The 13,137-nt window shown below is 34.9% G+C and overlaps 2 protein-coding genes across 2 annotated transcripts; one reads left to right on the top strand and one right to left on the bottom strand.

Annotated features, from left to right (window-relative positions):
* Positions 1 to 3: 3 nt before the first annotated feature.
* Positions 4 to 3,627, bottom strand: LOC144453150 (gamma-butyrobetaine dioxygenase-like). The gene is made up of 5 exons (XM_078144428.1): positions 2,918 to 3,627; positions 2,236 to 2,341; positions 1,662 to 1,858; positions 971 to 1,137; positions 4 to 246 (listed from the first exon to the last, which is right to left on the bottom strand). The coding sequence occupies exons 1-5, from the start codon at positions 3,625 to 3,627 to the stop codon at positions 77 to 79; spliced, it is 1,350 nt and encodes a 449-aa protein (XP_078000554.1). The 3' UTR covers positions 4 to 76.
* A 6,652-nt stretch (positions 3,628 to 10,279) lies between these two features.
* Positions 10,280 to 12,757, top strand: LOC144452593 (uncharacterized). The gene is made up of 4 exons (XM_078143715.1): positions 10,280 to 10,365; positions 10,904 to 11,086; positions 11,303 to 11,503; positions 12,592 to 12,757. Exons 1-4 carry the CDS (start codon positions 10,293 to 10,295, stop codon positions 12,627 to 12,629), a joined length of 495 nt encoding a protein of 164 aa, XP_077999841.1. The 5' UTR covers positions 10,280 to 10,292; the 3' UTR covers positions 12,630 to 12,757.
* Positions 12,758 to 13,137: the final 380 nt, after the last annotated feature.

Genomic DNA, 13,137 nt, shown 5'->3' with positions numbered 1-13,137 from the left:
TGTGTGAAAACTAATCATCTTTAGTAGTTTATTAATCTATGTGTCTCAGTACAAAATATAGCCCAATAAATACATTTCAATAATCGTGAAATGGCAATTCTAACTTCTCACGTAAAGTTCTCATTTTTGACGATATATTGTCCCAATCCATGTAGGCAAGTACAAGGTGTCGTATTGCATTTTCAGTCACGTGTATACCCATTCTACCATGTAATACCCTTGTATTGTCAAGCATAATCAGGTCACCTGCCAAGAAAAACAGATCGTGTGGATTTTCAATAATTAATGTTCAATATTTATGGGTAAACAAATACTGATAGATATATGCACAATATTACTGTATGTATGTCTATGTGTTTGTTAGCATACATGTTTACACAATACAATACAATACAATACAATACAATACAATACAATACAATACAATAAAAGTAACAATGCAATGTAATACAGTGCAATACAACAAGACACGACATGACATAATATAATACAATAACTGCAATACAATACAATAACCTTTCAACATACACGTACATACATAAATTACATGCACGCTGCATACATACATACATACATACATACATACATACATACATACATACATACATACATACATACTTCTGAAAATTTATAAAGCGTCTGTATCGAATACGAAGTAGTATAGAGTTCTGGGGCGCTGTACAGTTAACTATTGAATACTTTCGCAAACAAGTATATTTTAAGGTTCTCCCTTAAGGCTTTGACTGTGGGTGTCTGTCGAAGCTCCAGTGGCAATTTGTTCCAAAGACATACATACATACATACATACATACATACATACATACATACATACATACATGAACACACGCATACATACGCATGCACTCACACACACACACACACACACACACACACACACACACCTACCTACCTACCTACCTACCTACCTAAGTACCTACATACATACATACATACATACATACATACATACCTGGTTCCATTTTGTATATAACCATATTATCTGGGCTATGGAGTATGTTGTCATACGTTTTGATGGCTTTGTAGAAAGGATATACATTCTCAAGTGGCATATGTAGCCTTACATCGTGCAGGGCATTGCTATAGCGTACCTCAGCCAGATCTCCATGTCTATCAAAACTTAACAGAGAAATCAGGAATAACAGGGTTATTTTGAAGCTTTCACTTACTTGTGTTTCTACTGTTTAATTTATTCCTTTAAACAATCGTCCTGTATATCTGTGGTAACATCATGAGTTCCTTTAAAAGTTTACAAGTTGACATGAAATGATGTTTGTACAGAAATCAGTAAATCACTGAAGAAAACGGCAAATGTCATTTTATTTTTAGCTTTTCAAATAGGTCTTTGACAAGTTATTTGCCAACTTTGACGTTGAGTGTTTGAGCAGCAACTCCCCTTAAAATATTGCAAATGTTTTCTGCTCGTTGTTGCTTGAAATGCGTATACTTTATGCTATAGTAAGAATGGATTGGGTGTCCAGATAATATACTGCAAATCTGGGTTTTTTGTTGCAGAGTGGATTTAGCCGTATTGTAACACAGATTGTTGAATACCATGTGACAGTACATTCACATACACAAGCTTCTTATTGGCTATTCATATTTCAAACATAACTTTTTGAATAACACTGTGCATTCATTACCTAAATGTTGGCGATGACCATTTATGGTAATACCCGTCCATACCGCCACCTTTGTGGACAAAGTCACAGTGAGTGTTGCAAAGTGTAGCGAAATCCTGGGGGTTTTCTTCTTGTAATTGTAGGACGGTCTTGAAACCATCAGCATATATGCTCTCACCTCCACTGTCGCATTGTTGTATACAGTGTAATAATATCACCTATGAGAGTGAGGTTAGTCGTTATATTCGTACTTCTGAAACAGGTATATATATATATATATATTCAATTCTACCCCTGATGTGAGGAATACACACCTCACGAAACAGTTCTGTAGGGTCAATAGCATGTAATTTTGTTCAAATTTACAAAACCTGTATATAATTCGCTCTCAACCGTATTGAGCACTTTTATGTGGTTTTATCAACACCCAGTCAATTATATATATATATATATATATATATATATATATATATATATATATATATATATATATATATATATATATATATATATGAATACATTGTACGACGTCTCTATGAAAATATTTAATTAGATTTGATACAAACGCAATACGTTTTATTACACTGATACTTACCCCAGGTGTATATTTTTGGTATGCAATGTCCGTATGCAAACTAAGTCTATGTGCAGTATTTCCAAGATAGTCTGCTGTGACGTCACATTTCAGTGAAACTGTTGACCTATTAAATGAAGAAGTCCAACAGGAGATACTTTCACATGTATATCACAGTCAATGATTGTTAAAAAATACCAAAAAAGAGAAAAGAAATTGCCCCAAGAAGAAGAAATTATGCCAATGTTATTGTGCGAATTCAAATGGTGTCTGTAGATACAAAACTTGCTATTTGACCTTGAATATGGAGGTCAAAGTCAAAGGTCAAGGTACAAAAAGAAAGCTGATCTTTGGGGTATAAACATGTAAATGGTGTCTTTGTGTATTCAACTTGTTGAGTTAATTAAAAAAATTGTGGTAGTTACTTGCACCACAGACAAGGAAGAAATTTATTTATTTATTGGGTCATAGGAAGTTTTATCGCCCTCTCTCTGTTTAGTGATGGTTTGTATGCTCGGATGTCAATGGCTTCGATCATGTGTGTTTTTACTACCATGGATCTATTATGAATAGATCCATGGTATCACCGACACCGATGAATACAGAATTTTCACCAATATATATAGTATTGCTTATTGTTTGAATACTAATTCTATATTATACGAAGTTAAAGAAGTGGTTTTATGGAATGAAGAATACTTACCCATAAGAGGTTTGTTTTATAAAAGAAATGCGATTTGCGATTTTCTCTACATGTCCCTCTTTGACAGGTAAACCTTTTGTTAAGGTCAGTCCACCGTCTCGTAATTCTTCAAGGTAACTCAACAAATGTCCATCGTCGTTTAGGAGACTTTGAAACTCGAAAGTTGGTATTTTGTCTGTAAGTTCTGAACCCCACAACCGAACGTCCTTACTACGCCCCCTGCTCTTAGACTGAAAATTCCTTAAAAACGAAACTTCAAAGCAGGAGTAGTGGTCGTCCGCCCATACAATGTTCAACTGGTGCTTATTTTCCGATAAATACACTCTCCTTGGTGCTATGTCTACGTCAAGGTCCTCGATCGATGCTATTTTACTTCCCGAAGCACTGTGGTAGCATTGCGTACACCTACAATTGACTCTCAGCCATACATATGGGTATTTCAACACAACAGCATCTTCCCATGTTAACTCGACCACCTTTTCAGAATCGCATGTTCTCACTGCTTTGGCGACACACGTAGTTAATGGCGAACCCCGTTGTAAGTGGAGTGACCTTACAATAGCTTTTACTTGTGTTTCCGTTCCAATGCTGTCAGACGTTCTTTTGAAAAGGTGTATCGTACACCAAGTACTATTTCGTGTAGTTTGAACCAAAGCATTTGAAAATATTGGCCTACAACGAAAAACGAACCGTGTAATAGCAGCAAACATTATGTCCCTTCATGTGTCCAACAACAGTATACGTATATTGTTCACATGTACCGCCCATCTCTACTTGTTTACGTACATTTCGAGGTCAAATCAACATAACATACATAACACGGACAAGGAGACAAGGACAATTGTTTGTGTGCATAGTAATGAACGGTGCATATCAGACAGGACATTAGCGCCAATGGCAATGTAGCGGAACTGTAAAGTTTGTTAAAAATTTTAAGAAATGTTTATCTACATGCAAATCCATCCTTGTTGTCACCCATGCGATGTGAACCATTTTGTTAGTGTTGTTATATGTAGTGTCTTTGTAGCTGGGTGATTATATATATATGTCATTAACAAATAAATAGTCATCTTCTTGCCCAACTACCCCTGCTATTTTTGCCATATACACATCATTTGGTTATTGCTATAGGTGTGGTCTTGCTGCCAGGTAGACAATGTATTCATTTGTTGGTTATATACATCTACTTGCCTAACCAACCCTGTTTAGTTTACGGCAGAGAGGGGGCTTGGGAAAAATGTGTGTCGAGGGAGGTGGTATGTGAAAACTGGAGAATGAAGGGGGCTTGCCATTTTGTGATGATCGAAGCGGCTTGAGGGGGAGGCTGCGAATTGTTTTATCATGACATTGGTGGAAGTTAAAAGAATAATTAAAACGTCTTGGCTGTCTCACAGCACGTAGAAATAAGTAAAGAAATAAAAGTCAAGTTTACAAATACAAAAATTGAAGCAAAGCAAATAGTGAAGCATATTGTTAAAGAAATGCGACATGTCCATTCAGCGCATGCGTCTTTTGTTGATTTTATTTAAATAAAAAACCCAACATAGATACCCATTTCTCACCAATATGGCTAGCTTTCAATCAAAGGTCTGGAATGTATCAAACACACACACATGCACATACGCAAACATGTACACAAACACACACACATACACACACACACACACACACACACACACACACACACACACACATATATATATATATATATATATATATATATAAATATATATATACATACATACATTCATACATACATACATACATACATACATACATACATACATACATACATACAAACATACGTACGTACATACATACATACATACATACATACATACATACATTCATACATACGTACAAACATACCCTGCATACATACATACATACATACATACATACATACATACATGTTACATACATACATACATACATACATACATACATACATACATACAGACATACAGACATACATACATACATACATACATACATACATACAGACATACATATTGCATTTTCACATGAAGAGTACTGTCACGTGTTATCGTCCAATGATGACAATACAACCTGTGTAAAATTATACACGTTTATGAAAGCTAAAGTACCATTTTGTCCTGAAAATAGCCTAAATACCATACATTGGAGTTAGTCATGTGATAGCACATGTTGTAGACTTAAATCATTGATAAATCCGACACATGTTTCCCGTTTACATAGGTAGCATCACATCAATATAGCGATTAATAACGTCCATTTGCATATATGATAACTTTTACGTTGTTGTATCTGTGCTATGACGTCATCTTAAAAACTCAAAATCACATTGTCTGTCTGTCTGTCTGTCTGTCTGTCTGTCTATCTATCAGTCAGTCAGTCAGTCAGTAAGTAAGTAAGTAAGTCAGTCAGTCAGTCAGTCAGTCAGTCAGTCAGCTCTTAATCAGTCAGTCAGTCAGTCAGTCAGTCAGTTAGTCAGGAAGGAAGGCAGGCAGTCTTTCTGCGCTGGCTGGCTCTTCACACACAAAGTGTAATGATAAGCTACAAATGTAACAGTATAAGAAATATATATTGATAGATTTTGATGAAGTCCTAACCTTCAAATAATTCTAAAGCTATGAATCATTTAATTCTAATACCAATACAAAAATAACATACATGTCTATTGTGGGCATGTATACACTATTTCCGTGACTTACTAATACGAATCCATTTCAAAAACAGCTTCCACCAATAGAAAGTCGCTTACCCAATTAGCATATGTTAATGAATACCTTTACCCATCTATACCACGCTTAACGTTTTTTTAAAACACGAACTTGTACGGACCATATCCCAGGTAAGGATACATTTAGATATTTCTTTAGATATATCAATCATTTCATGTCATTGAATGTGATTTTACTTGTGGCGTAGTCAATCTACTGCTGTTTTTAATCCATCAAAAGAAAATTAATTTTGAGTAAGTATTCGAATTTTGTAGGCAAAATGTTGCAAGAATCTTGCCGGCCCTGAAGGAAAAGGTTAAGCCCAGTTCCACAAAAACGTCCTTCTTTTGAAAACCATGCATTTCTAGATTTAAAATCATTATTAACAGAGTGTTAGAAATTGAGACTTCGTTTTTTAAAGCAATTATCTCAAGAAGTTTCCCAGTACATGTATGTATATCCGTCGCATCTGTTTCGTGCTGTCTGCGGTCGTAGTGCCTTTTAAATGTTGGTGTTCAGTGGCTCTGTTTAATACAGCGACGCAGAAACCAATCAGAAACTACACATGCTAAAAAAAAATTCTCAAACTGTATGTACAGTTACTTCTTTTCCTTTTTTCACTATAACCTCTCTATATTGTCAATGTATCCTTTTTTATGTTCAAGGTGATTTATAAGCCCGATGGGCTGGGAGGTATTTTATTACCTCATGTCACTATAATAAAATTACGTACTTACTTACTTACTTACTTACTTACTTACTTACGTACGTACTTACCTACTTACATGCTACACTAAAAGATAGCAAGATTGCAATTTCTTGCTACATTTTGTCTAAATGATAATAACTATTTAACCGTACTGCAATCAGACACAGACATGCCGGCGCCAATGTTTTGATATCTGCATTTGATGTCTGTATGGTGGCAGATTAGTCCATTTTATTTAGACAAAATGTCGCAGGAAACTGTCATTTTGTCCACGGTTGTTGAAATATAAGTTAAAAGTTACATTATTTTTCCTGATAATTCAAGAATAATACTTGAGGAGGTATAAATACATTATTCCCAATATCTTTTTTTTTCATTCTGAAGATACAACAGAGGGCGAGGCTGAATTTTACTTATTTCAGCCTCCTGTACCACAATTTAAGGACAATAAATACCGAAATGGTTGTACAGTGATCCACTGATATACAAATTTTAATATCTCATGTCATGTTATACAGTAAGAATTCTTTAACATGGCAATATTTGTGTACAAAGGATCCACATTACGAAAAAGAATTCGTTTAATATATTCATATATTCTTCCTCTTTATCGTTTATTCTTTTTGTGTCCCGTAACATATTTTTGTATTTGTAAAATGTGTGATTTGGGCAGGGGGCATGAGGGCAACAAAAGTTGTTATATTATTATATAATTTCTCCAGCTGATTTGGCACTATTAATATTAATTCAAATTGTTAATATATATAAGCTGGCACAGTATCCAACGGGCAACCTATGTTAAGGCTACGGAAATGTGCACCGTGTGTTCACCAAACCGTGATACGTGTCCATGAGTAATTACTGGCATCTGTCGGTTTATTTACAACACACATTTATTGTTTATACAAATACTGCCCTTGGTAGAGTTAGAAAATAGCTTGGAAAACAATCTAGAAAAACAAAGAGGTAATACATTATTGAGAAAGGAAGATACAAACTTTTATATTCAAAGAGGGTCAAGCTGAGTTTATAAGCTTTTTACTCAAATCAAAATACTTACACAAACCTTGATTATAACTATTCCAGTATAATGTTAATATAAATGCATGTCTTCTATAACAATACAATTGTCTTCTGGCATTGTTAGAACAGTTGATTGCATAGTAGGGATTTCCTGAACATTTTTATACGTAAGTACAATAAATGACGTCATTAGATTGTTTATAAGTTATATCTTAATACCGGGTTTGAGTTCAGTTAATTGCAAGTGTTTCTTCAATAGGTATAATAATGTGAGTACCTTTTAAATATGCATTACACACGACGCGTATACATGTATAAACTCGGCTTGTGCTTCTATAATGATATTCAAATTTCCAGAGATATACCGATGAATAATTAATGTTGAAGACCGCTAGGAATAACAGTATATAATATGTACAATCGTACAATCGTGATTTATTTAATCTATATTTCTATATTGCAAATAACTTTTGGAAATGAATAAAAAAACATTACCATATGTGTTTAATAAATAATAAATCATTACTTCCTTATGACCCCCTCACTTTAAGCGGTGGTTTTAGACATGACTCCCTCCCCCGGGAGTAACACTGTCTCCCCAGCCAGTTAAACATTAGCCCCTTACCAACAATTGGTTTATAATAGGAACCTTCCACAGTATAACAAACATTCCATAAATCTTTCCCACCTGTGTTCGTTTAATGGGGTTTTTGATTATTAAAACTACCATGTTGTCCACATGATTTACAACATCCATCTTCATGTGATTGTTATATTTTTAGTATAAATTTACGATATATTTGATAGTTCTAGTACCGGTACGAGTCCATTTAGTCGTTAGAGCTAGACATACTGTGTTCGAGACCTGATCCAGCTTGAGACTATTTTTACACACACTTTATTGAATAACATGTGCTGTCTGAGGCGTGGCAGCACATGTGTTTACGGGTTGGTTGCAACAGATGACAAGGTGGAGAAAGTGTCAAATTGAAATAGTTAACAACAATGCAGACAGTTTTATTCGTGGTTAAAGAGTTTGAGGACAATTTCGTTGTATAAAAAGTGTCCCGTTAACTGAAAAGTGTCCCCTTAATATTAAATGGGATTGAGAGCCCATTTGAAACATTAATGAGGGTGAATCAGAGAGGAATATAACTATCTAAAAAGGGGACATTACAATTAATGCGAATCCTACCTCTTACAGGAACAAAGCTAACTGCTGAACTTTGATGTAATGCATATGTTTAACCTGACCAATACTTATTCAAGCACAACGGATTGCACTTCCAAAGAATGCTTTGTTGAAATATTCAATTAAACGATTGCATGCTTTAAAATCGAATTCGGAAATTAGAAATTAGGTTTCAGGATAAGAGCAATGGAGAGAAATTGTCAAAAGTGCCCGCTTTAGCTCGATCGGATGATGATGATGATGATGATGATGATGATGATGATGATGATGATGGTGGTGGTGGTGTTGTTGTTGTTGGTGTTGTTGTTGTTGTTGTTGTTGATGATGATGATGATGATGATGATGATGATGATGATGATGATGATGATGATAGCTCAGATAAAGAAGACCAGTACAGTTGTTTCATTAATAAGTGACTATAAATACAACAACAGTTACTTTGTAGACATCTCAGATAACTTTTCAATGCTTACAATCCAGTTGTGTAGAGTTTGGTTTTCGTTTTTCCCCTAAGCATGAGATAAAAATCATCCACACGACTGGACTTTTGGCTATCAATGTACATATATGTATATAAACCGACAAAAGTACAGAGACACATATTTGCAGGCGATTACATATTTGACGACTTATCAAAAGAGCTGTTAGGGACACAGCCTGGCGATTTGTATGGAATCCTAATTATAGTTATAGTTACACTGGATAAGCTGTACTCGGTGCACTTAAACAGATCAAATGTCAACAGTGAAGTCAAATGTGACAGTAGATCATCTTTTGTCATTGAATATTAAAAAAGATAAACTGTTAACAGCTTATATAATTAGTGAAAAGTAGCAGTACAGAATCTGTAGTTATTGACCTTAAACAACAGCTTGGGTGAAATATGTTGCCTAAACAATAGACTGGGAGAAACTCTTTTGGACATGTTTGCGATGGCAGCTGTGAATTCGTATAGTATCGCCAACTTGAGATACAAGCGGAAATGGATTTCCTGATTAAAATATTAGAGACATGAGGTGATAATAATGCAGAAAAGGGACCGGAAGTGACGTGATGATGAGACTATGAGACCATTCTTGTTTTCAGGTTGTTTTGTAGTAGATCCCGGATATGTGCTGGGAGGTGGGGGGGGGGGGGGTTGCCAGATAAAGCTGGAATGTGATGAATACCGCTGTTGGGGCGCACCTTAGTCTTGTTAAAATGAATTCCGCTTTCCAGAGTAAAAATGGCAACGAATCGCATAAGCCCATTGATATCCAAAGTAAACAAAGAGCAAAGGGGGATTTATTTATCGTATTTTGAGACATGACTACGATTGATGTATCGATTGAATGCAGTCATGCTTATCGAAAGTTATCGTAATGCAAGAATTGTACATATTATGCAGCAAATGGTGCCCTCATTTAGCCATGAGTCATGTATTGCTAGAATCAAATATTTAATACATGTGAAGTGTCTTCGAATGACACGTTCCTAAAATATTGTGCAAATAGTTCTCAAGGCAAAACACCTCCCAAAATAGGAAATACATTTACATACACATCTAGTTGTTCGTTTACTTCCATTGTAGTGATTTAATCCTGGCCATTTCAGGTAAAAAATGTTGATACGAAAAAATATACAATGCTCTCAACTCTGAAAATATAAGAGTGTTGATGTGCTAAATTTGATTTACATTTTTGTACCTGATTAATGTCGAATCTTCTACTACTTCATTTTCAAAAATGGGTGGAGAAATTAAAAAGGATGGCAATGAAGATATTTACAATCGTTACCATTTTTGGGGTCATATGGATGCCAACTGTATGGGGGAGATATGGTAAGTTACGTCAATCTACAGTCCTTCATGATATACAATCAAAACGAGAAAAAAATAGCGAAATCCGCTTCTCATTCAGTAGTCAGTTTAATTTGTCTGTCTGTCTGTCTGTCTGTCTGTCTGTCTGTCTGTCTGTCTGTCTGTCTGTCTGTCTGTTTGTCTGTCTGTCTGTCAATTTCTGTCCGTCCGACCGTCCGTTTGTTTGTTTGTTTGTTTGTTTGTTTGTTTGTTTGTTTGTTTTATTGTCGACTCTGTACTTCGTCTTTGATTGACCCATTATTCGTAACACGTGACATTACCGACACGTGAGCTTTATAAGCCTTAGGGTTCAAAGGTGACTGGCAAAGATATTTCCAATAATATTATGCTGCACGTAACACGTAAAGATCTTACCAAATATTTTAGACTTTAATGTCAGCTAACGTAACATTAAATAAAAAGAACAAATCTGGTTGGAGTAAAATGCTATGTACAGTGGGTGCATTCGTCTGTGCTTTGATATACACTAGAGGTAGCAAACACATGCTTTCTTTTGCAGTTGACGTTTCGATTGGTAAAGAAGTCTTTACCCCTGGAACTTTATTTGATCATGACTTTTCAGCAGTCGCTGATGATGATAAAAAAACTTGTCATGGTACTGGAGAAACATACATTGGCATGGACCTTGGTGCAGAATACTTCATCAAAAAGATCAAAATAAAAGTAGGCAGTGATCTATCTAGTAAGTTAATCATTGTGAAACAAAAACCCTATGTATGTATGTATGTATGTATGTATGTATGTATGTATGTATGTATGTATGTATGTATGTATGTATGTATGTATGTATGTCTTTTCCTTAACAGTTGTTCAATTCCTGCTCCAAAAATCCTAAGTAAATTTGAGTACATTTTCTAACTTGTTGTATACTTAACAATTGATCGTTTGGTTAAAATAGGCGGATTCAAGAAAATGATCGTTCGTGCTGGCAACAACAGAGACATGACACACACCAAGCGATGCTTCATAGCCAATGAAGAGGCAGTTAAGGAAAGATTGGTAAAGACTTGTGGTGGTGTTACAGCAAGATATGTATTTATAAATAAACAGAAGAAATCAAGTATCCTCAGTATCTGTGATTGGAAAGTTATCGCTAACAGTAAGTTGGAGGCATACGAACTAGATTTACTTATTTGTATTACAGACACAAAGACATAGACGCAGAAAGATAGATAGACAGACAGATATATAGACAGACAGACAACCAGCCAGACGGGTATATATAGACATATAGGTATAGACAAACAGGCAGGTGAATATATATATATATATATATATATATATATATATATATATATATATATATATATATAATATGGAAAAACTGTATAGTCTTAACGAAACTAGTCATAACTCATAGGGTTTCCAAAAGTTCTGACTAGCTTTTGCCCTGATAACAGAGCATCATGGCGTCAGTGAGGGCCAATCCACTTGCATACACACACGCAATCAAAGTCAATATTAAAACTCACATAGTGGCATACCTCTCTATATAATTCACTTTGTCACGTTCCATTGTTTCTAGCGCCTTATATAATTACATTGTATATTTTAATTACCTTTTACTTTGCAACATTCTATACTCTAAACATATCAGGAAGGAATTATTCACAACAAGTAATCTATACTCTATCTAAATATAACTTAGAATGAGATTAATTACAATGGAATTATGTTTGAATCTCCTATTAATAATGACTACTTTGACATTCTTGTTCACGACTAAGGGAGTTCACCTTCACCATTTAACCCTTTCATTCCTAGAGACGACATTGGAATAAATAGAAACTTGATTGTAAGAACATTTTCTAAAATTTAAGAATATTACTTCATTGGGAAGTAATATTTCTTGGATTCTGATCTAAAATAAAGTTGATCTTTTTCCAAAAATTACAGAGAAACAAGAATTTTTGTACAAAAATTTTGGCGGGAAAGTTTCTAGTCCTGAAAGGGTTAAGTAGATATATCTGACAGCTTTAGTACGGCTCCGTGTCTGTTTAATGGATTAAAAGGATATGTCTTGGGCAAATGTCTGTTATTTTGTCCCCAAGAAGCTGGGGACAAAATAACGTACTGTAATGAAGTTAAGGTTCAAACAATACACAATACATACGTTCTCTGTCGTTCTTGATAAAATTGATTAACATATGCATTGATCCTTCCTTGTTTTTTGTTGTTGTTTACTAGTTGAGGAGCCTGAAGAAGGGGAAACAGTTGGAGCTTAGAAAGATAATGTTTGCAGATAATATCTATGCTTACACATTGTGTAACCATACCAGAAACTTTATTCTGATAACATCCTTATTATAAACAACGCTTATATTCTCATAATATGTGTGTATGCAATGCAGAATCATGGGTACATAGATTTTATGATTATTGATTATATAAGAAGGTATATATAACTTCAGTAATTCCGTTATTACCCTGGTAGTTGAGCCTTCGGTTTTCTAAGATATATATTACCCTGGTAGTTGAGCCTTCGGTTTTCTAAGATATATATTACCCTGGTAGTCGAGCCTTCGGTTTTCTAAGATATATATTACCCTGGTAGTCGAGCCTTCGGTTTTCTAAGATATATATTACCCTGGTAGTTGAGCCTTCGGTTTTCTAAGATATATATTACCCTGGTAGTCGAGCCTTCGGTTTTCTAAGATATATATTACCCTGGTAGTCGAGCCTTCGGTTTTCTAAGATATATATTACCCTGGTAGTCGAGCCTTCGGTTTTCTA

This window comes from Glandiceps talaboti, chromosome 23 (assembly GCF_964340395.1).
Source record: "Glandiceps talaboti chromosome 23, keGlaTala1.1, whole genome shotgun sequence".
Classification (NCBI taxonomy): domain Eukaryota; kingdom Metazoa; phylum Hemichordata; class Enteropneusta; family Spengelidae; genus Glandiceps; species Glandiceps talaboti.
The sequence above is the reverse complement of the archived record's forward strand: the minus strand, read 5'-3'. Positions and strand labels throughout refer to the sequence as shown.

Excerpts from the sequence above, each read along its gene's own strand:
- LOC144453150 (XM_078144428.1), bottom strand. The coding sequence starts at position 3,627 with ATGTTTGCTGCTATTACACGGTTCGTTTTTCGTTGTAGGCCAATATTT. Across the intron at positions 2,342-2,917 it reads ATAAAACAAACCTCTTATGG|GTCAACAGTTTCACTGAAAT; the intron begins GTAAGTATTCTT and ends TTCATTTAATAG. Across the intron at positions 247-970 it reads TATATACAAAATGGAACCAG|GTGACCTGATTATGCTTGAC; the intron begins GTATGTATGTAT and ends TTTTCTTGGCAG.
- LOC144452593 (XM_078143715.1), top strand. The coding sequence starts at position 10,293 with ATGGCAATGAAGATATTTACAATCGTTACCATTTTTGGGGTCATATGG. Across the intron at positions 11,087-11,302 it reads AGTAGGCAGTGATCTATCTA|GCGGATTCAAGAAAATGATC; the intron begins GTAAGTTAATCA and ends TGGTTAAAATAG. Across the intron at positions 11,504-12,591 it reads TTGGAAAGTTATCGCTAACA|TTGAGGAGCCTGAAGAAGGG; the intron begins GTAAGTTGGAGG and ends GTTGTTTACTAG.